Source organism: Euphorbia lathyris, chromosome 6 (assembly GCF_963576675.1).
Source record: "Euphorbia lathyris chromosome 6, ddEupLath1.1, whole genome shotgun sequence".
Classification (NCBI taxonomy): domain Eukaryota; kingdom Viridiplantae; phylum Streptophyta; class Magnoliopsida; order Malpighiales; family Euphorbiaceae; genus Euphorbia; species Euphorbia lathyris.
Window position 1 is genome coordinate 86,330,514 of NC_088915.1, and position 27,277 is coordinate 86,357,790.

At 34.3% G+C, this 27,277-nt stretch overlaps 1 protein-coding gene across 1 annotated transcript; it reads left to right on the forward strand.

Moving 5' to 3' along the window:
* Positions 1–464: 464 nt before the first annotated feature.
* Positions 465–6,236, forward strand: LOC136234125 (lysine-specific demethylase JMJ26-like). Its single transcript, XM_066023896.1, has 13 exons — positions 465–659; positions 957–1,537; positions 1,626–1,747; positions 1,843–1,942; positions 2,246–2,375; positions 2,471–2,525; positions 2,616–3,369; positions 3,465–3,794; positions 3,989–4,321; positions 4,440–4,512; positions 4,591–4,676; positions 4,821–4,940; positions 5,031–6,236. The coding sequence occupies exons 1-13, from the start codon at positions 650–652 to the stop codon at positions 5,100–5,102; spliced, it is 2,766 nt and encodes a 921-aa protein (XP_065879968.1). The 5' UTR covers positions 465–649; the 3' UTR covers positions 5,103–6,236.
* The last annotated feature ends 21,041 nt before the right edge of the window (positions 6,237–27,277 follow it).

The following is a 27,277-nucleotide window of genomic DNA, read 5'->3' on the forward strand; positions in this document are numbered from 1 at the left end:
TGTTAGAAATTCAATTAAAGTTCAATTGTTATTAAAAAATCATGTAAAAATTATATTTTTATTCATATTTAACCTTATAACCTATTACAATATTAAAAATATTAATAAATTGAAAGTGGATATATTTTAAAAAGTGAATAATAATTTTTTTTGGTTAAAAAATAATTATTTTTATTAATATTTTACACATTAATATAATAAAATAATAAAATATATATTTTTTTATAATTCAACTTTTAAATTTTATTTTTATATAATTAAACTAATTAAAATTTATTAATATTAAAAAGATAAATGCATCTTTTCCCCCCGAAATTTACGTTTATTTATTTTTTAAATAGGTTAGTCAAATATGCAATTAATTCAAATATTAAGGAAATTATGCAGTAAAAGGAAAAAACTTCTAATTAGGTGGTATAATCAACTTTAATGAAGAAAGAGAAAGTGATTGAGAGTTACGATTTTGTAGTGAGAGTGGGGATAAAAGGAATGAAGAAAAACATAGAACCATAACAGGAAGAAATTCCATTTTCTGATTCCCTTCCTTATATCAATCTCTTATTCTCTGTCTTTCTCACCTCCGATCAGATTTCGTCGTGATTTCAGTCATCGCTTCGATTTCAGTTCTGCATTACCGTCGATTTCGGTTATGTGTAAAGGTTTCTTTTCTTTTTCTCCTTTCTTCGTATTGAATTGCGTTTTTATCAATTGTTCATCGTTATTTTTACAATTGAGTTATGTATAGTGTAAATTACATGTATTGGTTGAGTTGACCTCAGTGAATTCAGTTGTTTCACTCATTGCGTTACATTATACGTTTACGTTTTTTCTGGCTCTGAATTACATGTGTGATTTACGATTGACTTGGTGAAGGATGAAGAATCAATGTTGTGCAATTTTTTTTAATGAACTGATATGATTATTTGAATGTGAATTTTGGATATTGGCACTTGCAGTGGGAATGGCGGTTGATAAACCAGATCAGTTCAGTGATCATGGGAAATTGAAGAGAAAGGCTAGGGCCTCACATGATGAAGATAATGATGGTGGAAAAAAGAGAGTGAAGGAAACTCCCGGTGACAGTGATCGGAAATTGCACAAAATGGCTAGAGCTTCTCATGTTTCCTCCAAAAAACGGTTGAGGAAATCTAATGGAGATGATGAAGACTATGATGGTGAACGGTCAAGCCGAATGAGCACGAAAAGAGCGAAGGTAACTCCTCCTGATTTTGATTTCTTACGAGGTAGGGCAATCCCACGGAAGCGGCGCAGCAAATTAAATTATGCTATACAGGAAACTGTATCATCAGAGAGCCCTTCTGAAGATTGTAAAAGAAAAAGAGAAAAACAGAGCGATTCTGAAGCTGAAGTGATAGAAGTAGATAAAACGAGAGAGAGCAAAAGAGCTAGACTGGTAGAAAATGAGTGCCATAAATTGACTTATTCATCTGCATCTTCTAGTTCATCAGGTTTTGCTGCAAATAGGGATAGAAGTAGCATCAGTAAATCTCGTACATCTACAAGAAGAGATGTTAAGGTATTTTTTATTTTGGAAGGAAGACTGCATATTTATTGAGTGAAGTGTCTTTTTCAGCTTAAGAATTTTCAACTCTTGGTTTAAGCAGGCCAAAGCAAAAGCAAAAGCAAGACCAAGGTGTCATCAGTGCATGAAACCTGAAAGAAAAACTGTCGTCCCTTGTAAGATGTGCAAAACAAAAATGTACTGCGTTCATTGTATCAAAGAATGGTAAAACTTTCTGGTTACAATTTTTGACAATTGAGTATAATCAGCTATTATGAGAAACTGTCATGGATGCTTACTTTTCTGTTGTTCTATTGCAGGTACCCGGAAATGACAGAAGAAGAAATCGCAGAACGATGTCCATGTTGTCGTAGCAACTGCAACTGCAATGCGTGTTTGCACTCCACTGGATTGATAAAGGTGTATTACTGCACGATGCCATTTCTGTATTAGGCTTTGGGGGATAAGTTATACTCTTCTTGATGTACAAGGATAGCAGAGGTCTTGGATCTATCTAGTTTGATCTTATACTGAACTGTGGGGGGAATAATTTCAGCTTGCAAATCTTGCTGCAAAAAATCTAATAAAAATAATCATACGGCTTCTTTTTGACATTGAAAGTTGATTTAATTTAAGCATCCCTTTGTGCATCCTAAGATTGGCAGTTTGTAAAAAAGCTGTTTTGCAGTATTGAATAATAATAATAATGTTTCTTGTTGTCAGACATCAAGAAGGGATATAGACGACAGTGAAAAGGCTCAACATCTGCACTATTTGATTAAATCACTTCTTCCCTATATAGACCAAATCTGTGAACAGCAAACTCGAGAGCTTCAAATTGAGGCTGGAATAGGTGCTTTTCTTTTACTATTTTCCTTTAGCTTTATTACTAGTTTGTGTTTTGAATTTAACCTAAGCTGATACTTTACAAAATGCTCTTGTAACCAGGTCCTTTGCATGAGGTAGCAGAGAATTTCTGTAATAATGATGAGCGTGTCTATTGGTAAGAATCTCTTTCTGAGTCAAAATTGCTAAGAAAAAAAAAGATGATTTTATAGACTGATCTTTTGACTTTTTCTGGGCTCTGCTGCAGCAACCATTGTGCAACTTCAATTGTTGACTATCACCGCAGATGTTCAAATTGTGCTTATGAACTCTGTCTTAGTTGTTGTCAAGAGCTTCGTGAAGGAAGTTTGCAAAATCCTGCTGCAATGGAGTTTCGATATACAAACCGAAGCAATGAGTATATGCATGGTGGAGATCCACTGCCTCATCATCTCAAAAATCCTGTGGATCTTATTGAACCATCTGAGGATCTAAATGAGTCATCGAATTTCACATGGAATGCCAATTGTGATGGGAGCATTTTTTGTGCTCCAAAAGGATTGGGTGGCTGTGGTGGTTGTATATTGGAGTTAAAGCGTATCCTTCCAATGGGATGGATTTTAGAATTGAGAATGAAGGCTGTAGACTTGCTGGGGCTTTATAACAGAAAACCGATCAGCATGATGTGGAAGTATTATGATATTGGAAGGGAGATGTTGAACAAAGCAGCTTGTAGAGATGGAAGGGAAATGTTGAAGAAAGCAGCTTGTAGAGAAGGCTTTGATGATAATAACTTGTATTATCCAGCTTTGAATAATATTCAAGAAGCTCAAGAGCTTTTTAACTTCCAAAGACACTGGGCTAAAGGTGAACCTGTTATTGTGCGTAATGTCCTTAAGGTAACACCTAATTTGAGTTGGGAGCCAATGGTCATGTGGCGTGCATTATGCGAAAATTTGGACTTCGACTCAAGCTCCAAGATGTCTAAAGTCAAGGCCGTCGATTGCCTGGCTTCTTGTGAGGTTAGCTTCATAATGTTCCATGCATTTTTATCAAAGTCGCATGTATTCTGGATATCGTTTTTTCAACTTTTTGCTGATTTTGTTGAAATATTCAGGTGGAAATCAAGGCCTCTCAATTTTTCAAGGGGTATATGGAAGGAAGAAGATATCAAAACTTCTGGCCTCAGATGCTGAAGCTGAAGGATTGGCCCCCATCTGATAAATTTGAAGATCTTTTGCCGCGCCACTGTGATGAGTTTATTAGTGCCTTGCCTTTTCAAGAATATAGTGATCCCAAGGCAGGTATCCTCAACATTGCTGTGAAATTTCCACCTGGTATGCTCAAACCAGACTTGGGTCCAAAAACATACATCGCTTATGGCACTCCTGAAGAACTTGGAAGAGGCGACTCTGTGACCAAACTTCACTGTGATATGTCAGATGCGGTACGTTTACGTTTAAGTACATTATACTTGTTTAACATGTGGCTTCTCAAATTATTTTGTCAAAATTCTTTTCAAAATTATAATTAGACTTTGAGTTATGTGGATGCTTCTTGTAAAATGGTCCCGTTAATATGTGATTTTTGTAGGTTTGTGATTTTACATTTTTCATAAGATAAAATTTTCGATTAATGTAGGTCAATATTTTGATGCATACTTCAGAGGTCTCCTTAACTGGAGAACAGCATGCAGCTATAAAACAGCTGAAACAAATACATAGGAAACAAGATGAAAGAGAAGGTTTGGTGAGAGATGAGGTGAATGGCGAGTACGGTAACAGTTGGAAAGACGAGTTTGATGCATCAAAATCTAATGGGTTGGATAAGTATGCCTTTGAAAACGAAACAGGTAACACGGGAGGAGGTGCATTGTGGGATATTTTTAGGAGGGAAGATGTCCCCAAGTTAGAAGAATATCTTAGGAAGCACTACAAGGAATTCAGACACACCTTCTGTTCACCAGTGAAACAGGTAACTGATTCCACCTTTTGAAACACGAGTTGTAACATAACACGATTTTGACACGACAATCTGAATTGCCCACCTGTCACATTTGTAATTTACTTATAGTTGACCTGATTTCGTGCAGGTTGTCCACCCAATACATGATCAGAGTTTCTATCTGACTTTGGAGCATAAGAAGAAGCTCAAGGAGGAATTCGGTTAGTACATTTAAGAAACCCGGGTTTTTATTTTTCATTACAAATTATTCATTTACTTAAATATTGTCACACTTGTAGGAGTTGAACCTTGGACATTTGAGCAAAATGTTGGAGAGGCAGTATTCATTCCTACAGGTTGCCCACACCAAGTTAGAAATCTCAAGGTACATTTCGACACACGCTTTATTAGGCTATCAGTTTCCAACACAATAACAAGATAAAGATCATATAACACGATTATTGATACAACAACACTGTTTTGGTCTCATACATCTAAAGCTTTCTTCGTTTTTTTTTGCTTCAATCAGTCCTGCACAAAAGTTGCTGCGGATTTTGTCTCTCCAGAAAATATCCATGAGTGCCTTCGGTTAAACAAGGAGTATCGGAGACTCCCGAAGAACCACAAGGCTAGAGAAGACAAACTTGAGGTAAAAAAACACCTTTTTTTTTACAGTAATCATCAAGGATTTGATTACATAATTTCTGAGTTTACTTATTTTTACTCATTTCTGCAACAGATCAAGAAAATGATCATCTACGCCCTTGATGACGCCCTTAAAGGTTTAGAAGAGCTAATAGCATCATCATAGCTTCTTCAGAAGCTTCTCCAAGCGGAAGTAGTAGTAGTACATGAAACATACATGTGTATATATATAGTATATCAATTTTAAAGGAATTAAGAGTCGAAATGACACTTAAAATTGGTAGTTCGTGATCATTTTAACCCAAATCTAATTTTAGGCATCAATTCAATCTTTAAGTTTTCAAAATTTTGTCAAATTACCCCAAATTTTACAAAATTTGCCAATTTGAGGGTTTGATTGATTCCTAAAATTCGATTTGGGGGTAAAGTTGATCTAACTTTTAATTTTAGATGTCATTTTGACACTTACATGTTTTTTGGATAGTATTTAGATGATAGAAATTTATAGGTCATTAAGAGAAGATTCCATGAGGTTCTAATAGGAAATTTTTTGTTGCAAATGCTAGTGCATGCAATTACAATATGTAATTTTTGTTGCAAATGCTAGTATATGCAATTATTATTTAAGAATTATATTATACTTCATTTTATAGCTTTCAATTTTTTGACATGATAAGATTTTTATTTTTGTAGTAGGATAATTACTCGCAAGTCTAAATGGATACAGTAATGGAAAATGTAATTTGTTCAGTTTGATCTTTTAATTTGACACATCGCCACATTAAAATCATTGATTATTGATCGCACAAATTAAAAATAATTGTTTTCATCCCTTTCCCTAGTTATCTAAGTCTCAGACTATGACCCCGTTTAACAAATAGTTGTTAGTTGACTACCTTTTTGGTTAGTTTTTTGTCGAAATTTGTTGCTAACAATTGTTTGTGTAAAATGATAAATAAGGTTTTACTTTATTTGGGGTTAAAGGGTAGTAATTAGGGATAAAAATGTTATAAAAAAAAGGAGCAATAAACTAATTGAAAAAGCTTCTAAAACCACCTTTTTCAAAATTAGTTTTTTGGATCCAATAATAACCTCTTCCAAACCTCAAAAAGCCCCTTACTAAAAGGGACCTATACATGCTTATATTTTAAATAAGTTTAACTCAAAATCCTAAATATTATTCCAACCGTACAAAGCTTTCAATTCATATAACAAATGTAAAAATACCTCAATAATTACTCTAATGATCTTTTTCGTTGCTAGAGTTAGATCTCCCTTCAGCCTCGTAGCTAGGAGTATTGTATTCGGTAGGTATTCGAAACTATCCGATCATAAAGAGATTACTCGTAATAAAAAAGGGCGGAGGGCCTAGAGAGCCTTGGTCCCCCTGGCCGCAGGAACTACCCTATTATGGATGATTTCGTCTCCTATTTCTAACAAATTAAGGTTCGAGTTGGTTATTAACTCATTCAAGTTCATGAAGGTATACCCGTTAATGGGATGCGTTAATGGGATAGGTGCGAATAATAAGAAAAATAGACGGGAAAAAGTTTGAGATTGGTATACCAGTTGCTATCCCTACTCATAGCGGACATGACATTGTCGTAACTGCAACCCTTACCAACAATTCTATCGTAAAATAAAAAAAAAAAATCTCAGAGAGAGGTGACCAGAGAAAGGAACGTAAAGTGAGGAGAGGGATGGACGAGGGGTGATGGCTAGATTTAATCGAGAGAGATGGATAAAAAAAGTAAGAAAAAAATGAAAAAATGTGAAGGACGGAGACATAAATTAGAGAAGTATATACTTAAGGATGTCAATTTGTGTAAGTGAATAGCATTCATACCAACTATCAAGTTACTCGTAAATATGCAACAACAATGTTCACATACACCTTAATGACCAAGTGAATTTAGTATCTAGGTTTATTAAATATAAGCCTTAGGATGTTTTGAATCTCTACTTTAGGATTCTAATAAACCTAAATCTAACAGTGAATGACCAAATTGTACTTGGTCATGACTATTGATCGTATTACACAAACTCAATTATAATTTTATTAGTACTATTAAGGGAATATAATAATAATAATTTTAAATTTTCATATCATTTTTTAGTTACCATGTCAATTTTTTGTAATTCCAAATTTAACTTATTACGCTTACCCGTCAAATCCATGTCGAGTTCATATGATGTTGTCGAATTATGTACACAATCGTAACCTGTAGATCATTGAAAATATAAGTTAATTGTCAAAAGATTTCATATTCCACCAAGAATGAAAGTTAAACTTATAAAAAGATCATCACATCAAAATATATGAATAAAGCAATGTTGGTTTGGACCCTTAATAATCAAAGTATTTTAAAGTTTTGATCTATATTTATTAGAATTTTAGAGATTTAGGGTGGAGAGTTTAAATCTATACTTATTAGAATTTAGGATCGGAATGAACACTATATCATAATTTCATTTTAAGTCCAACTAAATCATGGAATATGAAAACTACCTATTTTTTTATAAAGAAAAATCACCTTTTGTAGAAAAGAAAGAAATAAGGAAAATAAACTCTTCTAAATATCCTCTAACTTCGAACACTTCCTCAATCCATATGAGGAATTGAACCTCTCCTTTCGATCGCTAAAGGTGTTCTCACACCCCATTGGCATAGCCTATTAAGAATCCACATATTTTTCCTTCGGAATAAAAGTTGCAATTTGCACTCTCAGCAACCCATTCAATGAGATAGAACCACTCCCTTAATGGTCGGAGGTGCTTTGACATCACATGCCCTCTTTACATCTTGAGAAAGACATTCAGCACCGCAAAACATCATAAATTTTATCAAAAAAAAAAAAAAACGTCATAGATATCATGAATGCTATGTCATTAGAGATGCTAACGGGTAGAAATCCATGGATAGGACTAATCCCAAACTTCTACACAGATATACTTTTTGCATCTCATACCCATCCCATCTAATGGACGAATAATCTTACCCATTAAAAATCAATAAATAAAACAAAAAATATTACAAACTGAATAGAATCTTAATCAATAAATAAAACATCCATCTAAAAATTGAACAAAGCAAATCTTAATCAATAAAAATAGCTGAAGAACAAATGTTGGAATTCAAATTTCACACCTGTCCTATTCCCGTAGAGTTGGATAGTACCAGTACCCGCTGATACGGTACCCGTTGAATTCTACAAATACATCATACTGAGTATGTCGAAGACTCATTAAGTAGCAAAACATCATGAATACTATAGGAAGCATATCATGTTCGTGAAAAAACTTTCTACCTACAAATTCATGAATCATGAATGATATAAGAGGCACATCATATTCATGACGAAGATTTTATGAGTAGCCTCCAAATCAAGATGCCATTGAAGAGATAGAAAAGGAGAAGAAAGGAGGCGTAGATATTTGATAGACAGGGTTACACTTGGAGAAAGCATTATTTATATATAATAATCTTTTTGGGATAACTATTGTTATTTTTCTTTAGATAGAAAGATAATCTTATTTTATTTATAATCATTATCACATAATTATATTAGAATCTAGGCTTAATATATCATTTACTCTGAACTTGTAAAAAAAAAAATGATAGCACATGGCTCCCTCAACTTGAATGAAATATTCAGATAGCCCTCTCAACTTATGTAAAATATAAACAATCAATTAATCGATTACAAAAAAGTAAGCTATATGCGAAAAATGTATTGCACGCATCTTAAAATGTTATTACATAATTTCAAAAAAAAAAAAAAATCAGATAATAAAATAAAATATATTAAAAAGGAATTTCTTATTTGTTCAACCGTAAAACGTATCTTCTCTAATATTAAAATTGGATACACTGACTTTTGTTGTTTTACTTTTCTAAGGTGCATTTTCGCATGTAATTTTTTTTTTTTACAACTGAGTGATTAATTGATTACATTTTACACAAGTTGAGAGAGCTATCTAAATATTTTATGCAAGTTAAAGGGGCTATCGAGACACTTTAAAAGTTCAAAATGTCAAAATTTTTTTAAACAAATTTAGGAGGCAAATTATGTATTAACCCTATAATCTATGAACTTTCTAGTTGTAGCTTGGTAAAAAAAACTTACATAGTTATAGCTTTTAACTAGGGATAAAGATTAAATCTAACCCTCATGTTTTAAGTGAAGTATAGATTTAGCCCTAACATATTAAATTTTGTAAATTTAATCAACCAAATAAGATCAATTTTAGCGTTATGTTAGCAAAAATTAGAAAAAACTGGGTTGAGTAGCATTTAACCGTCGCTTTAGTCCTTATAAATATCAATTATGTTTAAGATATTTAGTGTATTACTAACAAAATTATAAAAAATTGTGTTAAAATGCTAAAAACTAAATCTGCTAAGTATAAGTTAATTACAATTTTTTTTTTGTCAAACTGTATTAATATAGTCACAAAAAAACCCAACAAAAAATGTACGAAACTGCTTTAACTTATCGACAAACTTGTTTGGAAGGTCTGATGTGACAGTTAAATAACAGTCAAACTAGCTTTTCAAATTTTCGAATGACTAAATTGATCTTGCTTGGAAATGTTAGGTTAAATATGCACAATTTCATACGTTTTGGCTAAGTTTCACTCTAACGTTATCGGGAAAATGCAAATTTGACTCTAGCGTATAAAATGAAACAAATTTAGTACTTAACATTTTCAAACAAGATCAATTTTAACTTCATATATTGTTGAAAATTTGAAAATGTTGATTTAACTGATATTTAATTGTTACATCGAACCTTCCAAAAATCAATATTATGTTTAAAATATTTAGTATGTTACTAACACTGTTATAAAAGAAACTATTAAAATGCTAATAATTAAGTCTGTCACACAAGTTAAATGGATTGCTAAATACCACCCTCTAATTACTTATCATCGCTCCCTTTTAGACTTTTTCCCTTGTCATTTTTTTTCTAACAAAAATTCTCATTCTCTCTAATTTCTTCCAAAATCACAAACCCGAACAACAATCATGGTTGGCGGGCACGACAAAGGAAAAAGACTAATGTTCCCTCCGGTACGTTTTTTTGAGTAAATTTGAATCGAAAACACGAGTTTCGTCTCTGGATATGGAGACGGGATTCATTGCATTTGGCCTAGACGGATGGGCATCCCGCCTGCCCTTTGGGCGGGCGAGATATGTTGGGATTTTGGTGTCCTATAGACAATTGTTCTAGGATACAAACTTAATGTAAATGAATTGTTCTTTATATCATTTGTTTTAATGAGATATATGTTTTATAACTATATAAAGGCAATCCCTTTTAAGCACTAAATAAAGTCTAATAAAAGGAAATCCGTAAGTTTGTTTAAAAGTGATTATAAAGTGTTCATACAAGCATGAAGTGAGACAAAACTTTATAATAAACTAATAAACTTTAAAACCACCCCAAGTCAAGTGATATATTTAGGATTGATATATCACTGTTGAGACTTGTATGTAACAATGTCTTCTGTCCGACAGAAAGCTGATCTCACAAGCTTCATATATACAGATATCTGGACAGTTACATAGATCCGATGAAACGTTGTTCATTAGGATTGGGGATCCGATTTGAGATAACAGGATGGGTAGATTCATCCTTGTCACATGTTCATCTCATTGGTATTAATAGGTATAACTAATCCTCAGACTCAAAGGAATGTTAATTGGTCATCCTGAATTACTGAATGTGAGACTTTGATCCTGCTGTCCCACGATCCTTAACAGAGATGACTCTGGGGTATGAACGGCAAAGGTTGGGTGTCACAGGAGGTAATGTCAGGGTAGTTATACATTGGATTGAGCATTTATCACTCCCGATTAATGGGAGATACATCCAAGGATCGCTTGTGGAAGACTCGACTCTAAATCCTTGCAAGGTGATAGCTTAAGAGTAAGAAATACAGATTTCACTTAACCTATCTATTTGAGTTGACTCGGCCTGTACAAGTAAAACGAACGTCTCGCTATATGTGACTTGACATCACCCATAGTCATAAGATTCAGTTCAAGGATGTAGTTGATAAAGGATCGAATTATACTGTAACTAATACGGAAAGGTTAACGACAGAATCAACCTGTCTTCTTAACGGACTCTGGGGGAATGATTACAGACTTGCCAATAACATACTCAGTACATCATTCCGTTATGCAAAAATTAAATATAATTCTTGAAGAAATTAATTTAATAGTTGCATACGGCCAGAAGTAGTAAGAACCTAATGGATCACACATAAGACTTGGAACCAAAAGAAAGATGGATGTTATTAATTGATGGAAGCCCAATTGAGCCCAGTAAGGCCCATTTAATTAGAGGGGGCCGAAATTTATATATAATAAATAAAGAATTATTTTAATTCTATTAATCCTAATTTGATTAGGAATATGAATTAAATTAATTAAGAGATAATTAAGTTAGGAGTTTTAATTAGATTAATATACTCCTATTATTATCCAATTAGGTTATTTATTATTATCCTAGATATATTAGATATATAGTGAGATAATAATTGGAAATTCTATTCCGAATTGAATTCCTATTAAGTAACCTATTCCTAACTAGGGTTTAGATACAAGTGATTATATATACCCCCTACTACATGAATTTCGACTAAGCCAACATAACTCCCCTTTGTGATTTTCGAAATTTGCAAGTTAGAGAGAGAAAGAGAATTCGACTCCCCTAGTTCGTGGACAAGAATTCATACGGCTTCCATCGATCGATTAATTTCATCTATCTCCTTTTTCTTTGATCTTGTGTTGGTTAATTAGAGGCAATCTATTTTGGTTGCATCTCATACGGTTGATTCTAACTTAACCTCACCGTGTTTTACTTCGTGCTTGGGAACTCGGAGAAGAGTTGTGGGCGCTTCATTAACAACGGTAGATTGTTCTTCAAAAGGTATTTCTTCTTATCCCTCTTTATATGAAATAACAATTAACAGATCCTATGATTAAAAGGAAGTAGGCTAAAAATTTTATATTTCCGCTGCTATACCTTAGCCTAATTTCCTTCAAGATAATCACCTGCCTGCCCAAAGGGAAGGTGGGAGTTTCACCCATTTGCCCTTTGGGCAGGCGGGTGAAACTCCCACGCCCTTTACGGGAGGCCAAATTCATTTTTTTTTCTATATTTTTGGTCGGGCTCCCTGTAAGGGGGCATGAAATTGGAAATAGTCTATACCGAGTTATCGAAGTGTCCGATTGTTGTTTTGACATTAAGTTTGTATTTATCTATCATTAATTGATGTAAGTATCGAAATTGATAGTAAATAATAACATAACTCAATTAGACAAATTACTAATCGGATTCGAGTAGATAATAACAGAAATGCTTAGGGTTTAGGGACTGATTTCAATTAGAGTAAATAAGAACTGACGTTATTTGATTGGTTTATCATTTTTCAAACTTCTGACATTGGAGGTAGTTCCGGACATCGACAGACTACCAGACGTGGTATCACTGTCTCTGCTCGGAGGAGTCGAGACACAAAGAGGATGCTGGCGGATTTGCGGAGGGCGCACGAGGCACATCGTCGGCACATGCTGAGGAGGATGATGTCGCTATGGACGTGGATGGCTCAGATCATCCCACAAACGAGAGGATTCCACTTCGTCAGGTGACGAGGGGGAGAGACGACTGCTTTGTTACTGATGAGTCGTCATCCGGTACATAATTTACATTTTTGTTTTATTTTGCTATTAGTTTACTTTAGTTATTGTTATAAGATTTCAATCGTTTAAATGTTATATGTGTAATATAATTTAGGGAGCATCAAACGCTCGAGGGATGCTGCAGATGAGGATTAGGTAGTGACGGAGCAGGTCCCCGTCGGTCCTATTGATGGTTCTGTGATTCACAGCTTCTTAGGACATATTGCTGCTAGGATTTGGAGAGGGCAACTGATGACCCGCCTTCCCAAAGGGTAGGTGAGAATTTCTCCCATCTAGGCAAAATTCGTGTAGAAAAATATTTTTTTTATAAAAAACGTTAATTTTAGTAGTTTTCGGGTCGGTTTTTTACCTCGTCTTCGAAGTCGTCCATTTCCGAAGTTCTCGGGTCCATTTTTTTAAAAATTTCAGTTTTGCTCGGGAGAGAGAGAATTTTTAGTTTTTGTTCAAAAATATGAGAAGGGCGAAATTGTAAAAAAGGGGGCGGTAATGAGTAGAATGGGGACGATATTTAGCAACAACCTAAGTTAATTACAAATTTTTTTTATCAAATTGTACAAAATGTTTACTGTGTTCTAATATAATTACAAATAACCAACAGAAAATATACGAAATTGTTTCAGTTTATCGATAAATTTGTTTATAAGCTTTGATATGAGAGTCAAATAACTGACAAACCAGTTTGACTAAATTTTCTATTAGATGTGATTAAAATTGATCTTGTTTTAAAACGTTAACCTAAACTTATACAATTTTGTATATTATGGTGAAATCTATACTTTCCTACAAATATTAGAGTCAAATTTAGTCCTTATGCCTTTATATCATTATAATATTAAAAAAACATTGTTAAAAGATTAAGGAAATAATAATAGGGAAAAGTAAATATTAAATATTTAACTTTATTTCATTTATAATCACATCTAATTAAACAATGAGAAAATATATAAAAAAATGGGGATAAAGTAATAAAATAGCCTCAAGGTTTATATGACCTATTAAGTTAACCCTTACGTACAAAATAACATTATTATATTTAACCATGAAAAACGGAACGTGATATCTCAATATTTATGAAATGATACCAATTCAGCCTCAAGTTTCATTACTCAGGGCTAAATTAGTAACACTTCACAATCGTTAAAGCTAAAATGGTGTCATTTTATAAGTTTAGGTTAAATTGACATTTTTCCAAAAATATTGAGATTATTTTGGTACCTTATCCGGAAAAAATACTTATGTTTTGCTCCATTTGTAAATATAGCCACGTGGTTTAAAAGTTACCAAACTGAATTATGCATATTGTATCATTAACAACTTTTTTTTTTCTTCAAAAGTTGCTAATGTGAGAGTATGATCCAAAAATTGACTAATGATATGTAACTCATTAAAAAAATAAAATACCAAAATAACTTTACGATTTTTTGGGAGAGAGTTAATTTAGCGAACACGTACAAAATAATACAATTTCAATTGCAAAACATTTATAAAATGACATAATTAAAGGTTTCTCTAATAAAAATTGACACATGGTATAAATGTGACGTTACTTTAAGTCTAACCCTTCAAACTTGCAAATTTTTTTTTTGTAGAGGGTGGAAGCATGATGTGGCGGCTAGGTTTACGACATATTCATTTGATATGTCAAAATCTGTTAGTGAATCATTAAATTCGCCACTTGACAAATTTTATTGTCTTGTTCGTGGATGTTAAAATGAGCTCTTTCTCTAAACACATTGAGGCTATTTTCATATCTTATCCCTCAAAAAAGGTAAATAATTCATTAGTTCCCATTTTTTTTATGTAATACACTGTTTAGTCCTCCTATTTTGAAAAACACATTATAAGGTCTCTATTTTTTGTCACCATTTACTCTTTGGTCTTTTGTCTATTTTTTCTTTTAGATTTTTAACCAAACATATCTTAACCTTCAGGACAGCCATAATGCGATACGAAATGACCTTGTTACTCTGTTATTTTCTGTCTGCATGTTTATGCCGAATATAACGGTTTAAAATCTAAAAAAATAGACAAAATGACCAAAAGGTTAACAGTGACAAAAGATAAGGACATTATAATATGTTTTTCAAAATAGGAGGATTAAATACCTTGAAGATAAGAGAATTTATGACCTGCTGCTTGATAAATTATTTATCCTTAAAAAAAATACACATTCTCTCCTAAACAAAATTTATCAATTTGAAGATTTAGCTTGAAGATAAGAGAATTTATGACCTGCTGCTTGAGCTTCATCAATGAACGCAAATTGCTCTATTTGAAGCGTCCTTGCTGCCTCTATCTGTTGAAAAAAATGACAAGTTTATTTGTTATTATTTGTCAAACTTGAAACTTAAATATTTAATAGATATATGGAGGTTTGAGTAAATTGTAATATGTTAATGTGTTCTTTTCCACAAGATCTTTTCAACAGTGTATTATAAGCTCAAAACGAAGAAATAGTGAAAAACATAGTGGCTAAGAAACTCTCATCTTCTTCATTCAGGTTCTAGGATTTTCTTCTAACTTTTAGCCAGAAGATAAGCTCCTCCTTTGCTTTGTTTTGCTTTTTCTTAATAGACTAATTTTTTTGATTGATCTACTATGATAGGTTTGGTAGTTTCTTCTTTATTTGTAGTTTTCTGTTCTTTCTCCCTTTTATGGTGGTTGTCGTTTATCTCTCTATATGCGTGTTATCATATTTTCCTTCATGAAAAAATAGAAGAGTTCTTTCTATCATCACATAGATCTGGCTCATTGATAGATGATGAAGGCATTCCTGGAGAAAAAGACTATGAAGTCGATTCTAGGTGGAATGTTTTTCTCGTCGTTGTACCAAAGGCAGTTTCAAGCACTATTTACTATTGCTCTATCACGATCTATGATATTGAAGATGTAGATTCAAACTTCTCTGATGTACTTCTGGATTGTAATTTTTTAATTAGTTATTTCAAGATGTACTAGTTTTCTGTTCTTTCTCCCTTTATGGCGGTTGTTGTTTGTCTCTATATATGAGTGTTATCCTATTTTCCTTCATGGAAAAATAGAATAGTTTTTTCTATCATCACATAGATCTGGCTCATTGATAGATGATGAAGTCATTCCTAGAAAAAAAAGACTATGAAGTCGATTCTGGGTGGAGTGTATTTCTCGTCGTTGTGCCAAAGACAGTTTCAAGCACTGTCTACTATTGCTCTATCACGATCTATGATTGATAACAATGTGAATTTCCTCTTCCGGAATATCTTTCCTATGAGTGTCATTGGGATCGATGGGGGACGCTCTAATGCCAAAGTCAGTATAGAATTTGAGAATAATAAGAATAATTGACAAGAGCTTTAAGGAATTAGTAAGCATACCTTGAATACCTTGGAGTTAGGGTATTTATATAGTTTTCGTAACCTTTTTCCATTTATGATGCTATATCTGAATAGTCACATCATTAATGCCTTTAATGATAATTAATTGCCATTTAAATGCATTAATTAGTAACTTTAACAATATTAACGACAATGTCCCTTGGTCTCTTCTACAACTGTTCAGAATAGATGCAATGTCGGATGCACGTTGAATGGGATGGGATGACTGATCCTTCTCATTCAACTTCCTTTGCTCGGATGGCGTATCTTCTTTCATTCTATGCGGTATGGTATAATGCTGGAGATCCTTTCTCTTTCTTCATTATTACCCTTCTGCCCTAGTGGTAATATTCATATGTTATTAATGATATTGAAGATGCAGATTCAAACTTCTCTGATGTACTTCTGGATTGTAATTTTTTTAATTACTTATTTTTTAAGCAAAAAAAAAATCATTAATGAAAGTCAGAATATAATATAGAAAAAATAAAATCAGGAGGTCTTAAGAACCATTCCATCAGTCCTGACATGCACTAGGTAGCCCGAGCAAGATCATGGGCTACACTATTTGCAGAACAGCTAACGAAATTGACACTAACGTCATTTAAAGAACTTAACAGAGATTTTCACTCTTCTAATATAAAATCATAAGCAGACCTAAAAGATCATTCCCTAAGATGATTAACTACCGTACCATCTCACATCTTCCCAAACCTTTATTTTTTTAACCAACTAAGTGCTTCCCTTATACCCACTGCTTCTCAATCTCTAACTTGATAGTCGTTTGAGAGAAGCTTAGCAAATGCACCATAGAGCTGACATTCACTATTGCGAAGCACAATCCCAACCCCTAACAAACCAGAACCTAGAATCATGGAAGCCTCAACATTTAACTTGTGAATCTGGGGAGGAGGTCTGTACCATCTATGTTCTTGAGATGTACTATTTTTCCTACGAATGAAACCATTATCGTTCTTCTAAAAAATGAAGAAATAGTGAATGAGAAATTAAAGATCAAAGTGAACTACTTGGAATGGTTGTGTAGAGGAGTAGTGACATTTAAACTATGAGAATTCCATTTAAATTCTGAATGTTGGTCACTAGAGAATTAAAACTCATTAATGAAATTAAATAAAATTAATATCTAAAACATTTTACATTGGTTTTAATTGTCATTAATATGAATTAATTCAGCAAGATTAATTCTTGAATTAATTAAGGGGAAAAATGTTCCAACAGTTTACTTACAAGAGTAATTTTTTCTTAATTCGATGTATTTTATTGTTCAAGCCTTGTATTCTGATTCTATTTAATGTATGGTCTTTTCTTTTAAAAAATATGCACTTAATTAAACAAAATTTCCTCTGCCAAATCTTGTTCAGCTCCTTGAACTTCGATTTTGCTTCGTTTGTCATGTTTTTGGGTTTTTGATGATAATTCAACATATACGGTTAAAGTTCAACTCACGATTCTATTGTATCTTGGGAAACGATTGTTGATTGCGGTAAAATCTATCTTAAGGAGATTGATTTTATTAGGTCTCAGAATATTCCGTTCATTTGAATGTTTACTATATCTAATTTATTGTAATTCTATGATTTATGTTCTTCAATTTAATAAAATTATTATTTTTTTCATATTATAGTTTCTTTGTGAATTGATATTGCTAACAATCTTTGGACATACTTAATCTTTTCAAAGAGATATACATGAATACACTGGTTGGATTACCTTGAAGAACATGTTAATTTTTAATTTTTGAGATTGTTGAAATGATAAGATTAAATTAGGCTAATTGGACATAATATAAATAAACGAATTCATTTTTGTTAGTAAACAAATTATTATTTCTGATTCTAACTTAGTTTGTTTGGAATTTCAGAAAATGGTTGATACTCTGATTGGAGGTGGACCGATTTCTAAGAACGTGTCTAGTTCACAAACTAATAAGAACATAATCACTCATGAGGCTCCATGCCTAACTCTACTAGTGGCAACGTTTGTAAGCCACAATGCCTGAAAAATTCAGCAATGTGAATTTTAAAATATGACAACAACAAATATTGTTTTACTTGACTATGCTTAGTTTGACCAAGTTCTTGAAGGTTGGTTCTCGTGTTATCAAAGAGGACGAGATAGATGTTGCTACCGCCTTCAATACAAAGGAAGCATGGAAGCATTCTGACTTCCTTTTCCATAATTACATTTTAAATGTCTTAATTGATGCACTTTATAGTGTTTATCAAGTCAAAAAAATGATAAAGGAACTCTAGAATCTCTAGACCACAAGTATAAATCAGAGAATGTAGGTGCTAAAAAATTATTAGTTGGGCAATTCTTGCATTTTAATATAGTAGATTCCAAGAAGGTTGCAGGCCAGGTGCAAGAATTAGAGCTCATTATCCATGAGATTTATGTTGAATTTTCCAAGTGGATGCAAAAAGAAATAACTGTTGAGGAGATCATTTTCAAGCTTTGGATTGAGGAAGATAATAGAGGCTCATGTAAGAAATTATCCAAAATTTCCAGCCAAGATGTCGCTAGGTCTAATATGGTGCAGGTTACAAAAGACTCCAATAAAGGTAAACAGCCTCAATATGGGTCCAAAATGTGACATTTCCAAAAAAGGCAAAGTTCAATAGGAAATGTTGCAACTTCAACAAGATGTGTCACAAATCATTCGATTGTAGGTTGCCTAAGAAGGACAAGCTGAATAAAGTGAACATTGTGTATTACATAAGATGTGTCTAACATTGACTTTTGCGTTGTGGTTTCTAAAGTCAACATGGTTAATTCCAATTGAAGAGAATGATGGTTGGATACTAATGGTAGAGGTTAAGAAAGACTCCAACAAAGGTAAGCAGCCTCAACATGGGTCCAAATTGTGTCCTAAAAGTGACATTTCTAAAAAGGCAAAGATGTGTCATAAGTCATCTGATTGTAGGTTGCCTAAGAAGGTCAAGCTGAATGAAGCAAAAATTGTGAAAGCTATTATGCATGATGTGTCTGGTGTCAACCTTTGTGTTGTGGTTTCTGAAGACAACATGGTTGATTCCAATTGAAGAGAATGGTAGTTGGATACCAATGCAACACGTCATGTCTTATATGATAAGGAGTCCTTTATTGAATTGACTCCTGAGGCTAAAGATAAGCTTTATATAAGAATTTCTACTTCTTCTAAGATCAAGGGAACTTGAACTGTGATTATGAAGATGACTTTTGGAAAAGAAGTGAAGTTGCAGAAAGTCTTGTATGCGTTTTACATTTTCAAAAACATGGTTTCAGGAAGCCTTCTTAGCACTCACGACTTTAAGATGGTTTTTGAATCTGAAAACTTTATTTTGTCAAAGGGTGGAACATATGTGGGAAAAGGGTTATGTATCCAATGAGATGTGGAAGTTCAATGCATTTTCTTATAAGTCCAAAGTAATGAATAATAATAATGAATTAGTCATGTTAATTATGATGCTTCACGTAATTAATTAATTTAGGACATATGCCTTCATTCCAAATTAATTAGAAACATAAACGTGAAAATTTTCTAGAGACAAAATTAGTAAGGTGTTCATTGCATACAGTGAAAAGGAAAACATAATCGTTTGTTATGATATATATTGATATTTGTGACTTAAAGTTTATTAAAACTAGATGAGGTAATAAATATTTTATTACTTTCATTAATGATAGTATAAAATATTGTAACATATATTTGCTTAAAATCAAACATGAAGCGTTAGAGAAGTTTGTTCTATTTAAGAAAGAAGTAGAAAACCCAGTTAATAAAAAAATGAAGTAGTTAGAAGCAATCACAGTGGGGAATATATTCAACCATTTGGCGAGTTTTTCTCCAACCAATGTGGAATTGTTCACTATGTAACACCACCACATTCTCCTTAATCGAATGGAGTAACGAAGCTTAAGAATCGTACATTAAAAGAAATGATGAACGTTATGCTAAACATTTCTAGATAACACCATCGTACTCTCCTCAGTCGAATGAAGTATCACAATGTAAGAATCTTGCCTTAAATAAAATAATGAACGTTGTGCTAAACACTTCTGGATTGCCCCAAAACATGTGGGGGAAGCTATTTAGTAAGGTAATCACCTTTTAAATAAAGTGTCCCAAAAAAATTAGACAAGACACCATATGAATTGCGGAAAGGAAGACAAATCTTTGTATAATTACTTTGAAATTGTGGGGGTATCTTACAAAGGTAAGGACTCAATTGTCAAAGATGATGCAAATAGGCCCAAAAACAATGGATTGTATGTTCATCCCCTATGCGCTTCATAGCAAGGCATATCGATTTCTAGTGCATGAATCTAGCCTGACATGTTAAAATTGTGGCATGGCGCTGAGTTAGTAGAACTTAACAGATGATGTGACATGTTCCATTAGTGAGGCCTAAATTGGTACTGTTTTGTAAATGTTAAGCTTATATTGGTGTTATTTTAAATGTGGAGCCTAAATTGATACTTTCACAAAAACCATATGCCTATTTTGGTACCTTATCCCTTATATTTATATAGTTATATAATATGGTTTTATTAGGGAGAGTTTGTATGCAACTAACACAATTGTATAATATATTAATATTAGAAAAGATGAACAATTTATTGCACTTTAATAATAATAATAATCAGTTTTATACCTAGGGACTAAGGCATATACTAACAGATGACCCGCCTTACCGAGCTTGTCGAATATTCCAATTGAGTCCGAGCTCAAATAGTACCGTAAACATTATTAGCGAGGATCAGCCCGCCAGCGAATGCTCAGTCTGCCGGGCCTTTCACCAACAACGGTCTTCTCACATGGTTAGGGACGAGTGTATCCCCTCGTATCAAGAAATAAATTTTGATTAATACTAGGTATTGAATCCACGAGAGCTACGTATACCAATTAATGTTCTACTAAATTTTACTTAATGTTTAGGCGATGATAAAAGTAATATTTTGGTGCTTCAATTAAACTACTCCTACTTGTACTCAAATGAAACAAAATTTTAGCATGCATTCTAGCGCATGAATAAGTTAAAGTGCGGTGAGATTGACCTAACTAAGGTGACCCTTAAGTTTTAATTCAATTTATGTAAGCAATTATGTGATTATTAATTTACTCCCGCTAATTTTGTTTTGTGCTAATCAATCCTTTTAGCCCCGCTAGGGAATGGTCGAATCTAAACTCAGAAATTAAGGACTCATATATTCCATAGTTTGTCAATTTCTACGATTTTTAGAGGTAGTGTTAGACGAGGTGCCGCGGCCTAATCTCCCGGGCGGACCGGGGGGTGGACACCTCATGGCGACGTAAGCGGTGATTGGCGCCGAAAGCAACCAATCGTGGAATCAAGCTGCTCGGCAGGACCGGAGCTCGGAGATATGGAAGAGTCGCCACCCACGAATGGGAAAATGAACACCGATCCCTTGCGGGAGACCGGTGAGGGTTCGGGAAACTTAGGTACGAGCCGAGAAGGCTAGCTCCTTTCCGGAGAAAGGCTACTAGGCACCCCGACATCGCCCGGTTATGAACCACCGGCCTCCTACTCAGCGTGTTAGGCGATAACGGACTAATCGCATATTTCTTTAAGTTTAAAATTCATTTGAAACCTTTTCTTTCTCGCTTTGAAAACCGTTTTGAGCATGTTATTTGAAAGCCATTTTAGTAAAGAATCACCCATTTTGCATAAATTTAAAGTAGATAGGAGAGAGAGGGGGAGAAGAAAGAATTGATTTATTCACAGTGTGATTTTATGTTTTAGACTATATTACATCTATGCTAATCTCACTCCCAAAAACGAGTTTATTTACATGGTTCGTACCTTAATCGCCGTTGGAACGATTTAGGTACGTTTCAAAGCCCTGTTAATGATGATTACTCGAATCGCCGTTGGAACGACTTGAGCATTTGAAAACGTTGAGCAAACAGTTTTAGTCTAAAAACGTGATTAAGCATACAAGTCAATTTATTTTGTACAAAACCATTTAGTTAGGAAAGCAATTCAAAACTTCATTATTTATAAGGAAAACGATTTTAATTACAAGGCTCGCTTAATCCGTCGTTGGAACAAATTAAGGTTTCAACACGTGATGTTTTGGAAACGGTTTAAAAATGACAAAAAAAGTTATTTACACTTTAGGAATATCTAGAAAAACTTTTAATTTAGACAAACAACTTGAAATCTCTTTTTGTCTTTTATTTTTCCATTTTCACTCAATTAACCTTTACTTGAATATATTTACAAGAACGAACCATTTAAATCCCCAAAATTCACCAAATAAAACAAATTTGAAATATATACATATAAAGGTCAAAAAGTGAAGTGAATATACATATATACATATATATATATATACATTTTTATCTAAAAATAAGGATATATCTATAGATTAAAAAAAATAAGTAAAAGATATTAAATATATGTATAATAATGATAATGAAAAATACTAAGTATAATACACTTTTATCCTAATTAAAAACATGTAAAGCAATGAACAAAGTTCATTAAGAATAAGAAAATAAACCTTATATCCCAAAATAACTATTATAATAAATATATAGAGAATAACCCTCCCCAAATATACATTAAACATCAAAATAACATCTAATTATACCCAAAACGTCTACTAAGTAATTACCCCAAAATGCCCAAGTAAATAACCCTCTAAAATAATACCCAATATAGTTTAAATGAGTTAAAAGAAAATATATACATATAGTTTTGCAAAATCAAATTAATGAAAAGGATACCCAAATGTACAAAATAAATAAATACATAATAAGTAATTATTAGTTATATACCTCAAAAATAATTTTAAAAAACATATTGCATAATTATATATATACATATACAAGAATAAATGTCAAAAAAGATGAGAAAAATGTTGAAAAAGGGGTTTTTTTAAGTTCCAGCAGCTTTACCGACGGAAATTCCGTCAGTAAACTGCCTTTACCGACAGAAACGGAAGAATTACAGAAACAACTCCTATATTTTTCAGATTTATTAAAAAGCTTTAGATCTGATCTAATCTATCATTTTGGCCACCGAACTACCCAAATCGGGTCATAGTCTATAACGGAGCATCCCAAAACGATGTTTTATTTCAAAACGTTAATCAAAAATATTTTTAAATTTTAGATCTACAACGTTTTAGTCCCGAACTACCCTTAAATCGGGTCACGGTTCGTATTGGGACTTAAAACGAGGTTTTCCGTTTCAAATCAAAACCAAAGATTTATTTAATGAAAACATGAAATTAATTCAACAAATCTAAACAATAAAAGTGCAAAAACAAATAAATAAATAGATCTAAACAACAAAAAGAGATGAATAAATAAACGGGTCTAGTTCCTCGGATTATTACCTCTCAATCGGTAATAGGAATGCCAAATCAAGTTGATTGATAGTGTTTTGAGTCGGATTTTTTGTGTTTTTGCTTTGTTCGGGTCTCGGGAAATTTTTCCAGGGGTTCGAGTTTTTTTTCTCTCTTTTAATGCTTTGGACTCCATCCTATTTATAGGTAAATGGAGCCCTAAGCTTAATTTATTTTTGGCTCCAAGCCAACTTGGAGCCAAAGACAAGCTAAATTAGCTTAGGAAATTACATAATCATTAATCATCATTATTATTATTATTTATTATTTTATTTATTTTTTATTTTCTTTAAAAACAAATTAAAGCACTTGGCCAAAGCCAAGTGCAATTGGGTTGGGCTTGGGCGGCCCAACCCCGTCACGGGCCGTCCAACGACCCGTGATGAAAATAGCGGCCGCCGACGGGGCCGAGTTTATATTTGTAATATAAAAAAATAAAAAAAAATAAAAGTAAAAAATATTTAAGCAAATAAAATCTACCTAAAATTAACCGAAATCAAAAAAAGGATTTTTGTCAAAACCGATTTTATAAAATTAGCTTTTATAAAATCGATCTTTTTACAAAACTATTTTTTTATTATTCAAATTCTACAACCAAAACCCCTATCGATCCGAGATTTCATTAATAATGAAACACCCCGAACTCGGCGAGACGATTTAAGATTTCATTCTTGGAACCGATTCGCCCGTCATCTCGATTCGATTTCCGAATTCGATCAAATCGGTCTCCACGGTTCATTTGAACAACGTTTTTTTATATTTATTATTTTTATTGACTCATCATTTATTTTAATCGACTGATTTGGATTCCTTTTTATAATTTTTCTTCATCGGTCCTCCGACCCCGGTGTCTACAGTTGCCCCTACTTTCTATTTTTGGCAGTGACGTGTGTGCTTTTTCGAAAACCTCTTTTCGTGAATTCAACACATGCAATGCGAAATATATTAAAGTAAAAGACACCTATAGAGTGGGAGGAGAAATACCTGATCTCCATGTCGCAAGTTCCTATCTTGTCTTCAATCTTCACTTTGGCTGTCCCGTCCTTGCCTCTGAATCGGCTGCCGGCGAACGCTCCTTCTGGGGCCCCTAGTCTCTAAATCGACCGCAGGTAAAATGGCTCTTTCTAGCAACCCTAGTCTAAATCGACCACAGGTAAATGGCTTTTTCTAGCGACCTAGTCTAAATCGACCGCAGGTAAATGGCTTTTTCTAGCGACCATAGTCTTTATCTCGACCGCAGGTAAAGTTGCTTTTTCTAGCGACCCTAGTCTTTATCTCGACCGCAGGTAAAGTTGCTTTTTCTAGCGACCCTAGTCTTTATCTCGACCGCAGGTAAAGTTGCTTTTTCTAGCGACCCTAGTCTTTATCTCGACCGCAGGTAAAGTTGCTTTTTCTAGCGTCTTTATCTCGACCGCAGGTGAAGTTGCTTTTTCTAGCGACCCTAGTCTTTATCTCGACCGCAGGTAAAGTTGCTTTTTCTAGCGACCCTAGTCTTTATCTCGACTGCAGGTAAAGTTGCTTTTTCTAGCGACCCTAGTCTTTATCTCGACCGCAGGTGAAGTTGCTTTTTCTAGCGACCCTAGTCTTTATCTCGACCGCAGGTAAAGTTGCTTTTTTCTAGCGACCCTAGTCTTTATCTTGACTGCATGTAAAGTTGCTTTTTCTAGCGACCCTAGTCTTTATCTCGACCGCAGGTAAAGTTGCTTTTTCTAGCGACCCTAGTCTTTATCTCGACCGCAGGTGAAGTTGCTTTTTCTAGCGACCCTAGTCTTTATCTCGACCGCAGGTAAAGTTGCTTTTTCTAGCGACCCTAGTCTTTATCTCGACCGCAGGTAAAGTTGCTTTTTCTAGCGACCCTAGTCTTTATCTCGACCGCAGGTAAAGTTGTTTTTTCTAGCGACCCTAGTCTTTATCTCGACCGTAGGTGAAGTTGTTTTTTCTAGCGACCCTAGTCTTTATCTCGACCGCAGGTAAAGTTGCTTTTTCTAGCGACCCTAGTCTTTATCTCGACCGCAGGTAAAGTTGCTTTTTCTAGCGACCCTAGTCTTTATCTCGACCGCAGGTAAAGTTGTTTTTTCTAGCGACCCTAGTCTTTATCTCGACCGTAGGTGAAGTTGCTTTTTCTAGCGACCCTAGTCTTTATCTCGACCGCAGGTACTCTTTCGTTTTGAAATTAATCATTCAACCCTAATCTCCACATCGATCGCAGGCGTCCTTTCGTTTGCGTATCTCCACATCCATCGTTCGACCCTAATCTCTACATCGATCGCAGGCGTTTTCTTGTATTGCAGATCTCCAAATCGAACATCTGACCCTAATCTATACATCGATCGCAGGCGTTTGCTTGTTTCGCATATCTCCAAATCAACCGTTCGACCTTAATCTCTACATCGATCGCAGGTGCTCTTCGTTGATGATAGCTGGGCTTTATCACTCGTTCGAGAGTTGGAATTGAGACCTCGTCCAAGAGGTTTTGACCGCAGTCGCTTTGATATTTGGGCTTTATCACTCGTCCGAGAGTTTGTGACCGCAGTCGCTTCATGCCGTAGACTGGAGTCCGTAGCGGGGCCTGTGCCCATTGATAATGCCATAGACCGCAGTCCGTAGCGGGGCCTGTGCCCATTGATGATGCCATAGACCGCAGTCCGTAGCGGGGCTTGTGCCCATAGATCGAATCCTAATTTGCCTATCGAAGCCTGCCTAGACTTGCACAAATTTCGTGAAGCTATCCAAGTATTTCTACGTGCGGCTTGACTTAAGTCACGCCCATCATCTGGTGAGTATTGTATAACCTAGTGTAGTGATATGTATGCACGTGATTATGAATGAATGTATGTATATTTTCTCTTTTTTTTTTCTTCTTTCTCCTTTTTTACATTGCTTCCCTCCTATTTTTCTTTACAGGGAGGCCTCCATTCTATGGACCGAAGAGTACAGGAGGGCGTGGCGGTCGGGCGAGGAGAGTCACTACGGAATGATGATGCTCAGTTTTTACATCGTTATCGAGAGATGGAGGATGAGTGCTCCAGCTGGGAGGAGCGAGGTCGGGCAACCGAGGAGAGGAGCCGTGTGGATATAGAGGTCCAGCGAGCTGCTGAGGAGAGTTTGCGGATTGCGGTAAAGGGTCATCGGGTTGCCGAGGAGGCCTTAGCCGAGGAGGCCTTAGCCGAGGAATGGGCACCTTACTTCAGAGGCTTTGATTCGCTTGAGGGCTTTTGGGACTTTGGGGTTCCTCCTCCTTGATAGTCCCGTCATTGTTTTGGTTTACGACTTTATTAGTACTATCGTGATGTATAGTGGGTATATGTGAAAAAGATGTTTGTGTAGGCTTTTTATTTGGTGGTGGGGAAAAGAAATGTATAACTCATGACTTGTAATACCATACATTCAGTCGATCATAATCATTTCAAACATTCTCCTCGAGTATATTCATGCCTTTATTTATTTACAAGCAACAGAAATACTTAGCCACTTACACATTATTTCCATAATTGCTCAAGATATAACTACTATTACCAGGACCCGCCTTTTTTCGGTTTTCAGGTCCCAGCGATTTTTCAACTCTCCTTTTATTATCCCGGAATTTTCAAATGAGCGCCCTCTTGGGTTTTCACTCATTGGGATGTCCCTTATTGTTGCATAGATCACCCTTTGCGGGTTTTTAACCTATCGGGAATTTTTATTTCTTTTTATTTCTTTTTTTTTTACGAAAAGTATTTCTTAAGCCTATCTAGATTGGTAGGTTCGGAGAACTCAATGCCATCCATCGTGGTTAGTTTCACCGCCCCTTTGTTTAGGATCTTCTTCACGAGAAACGGTCCTTCCCAGTTTGGCCTAAACCTGCCCCTAGGGTCGGTGCGCGTCATTCGGATCTGTTTCAGCACCATGTCTCCTTCT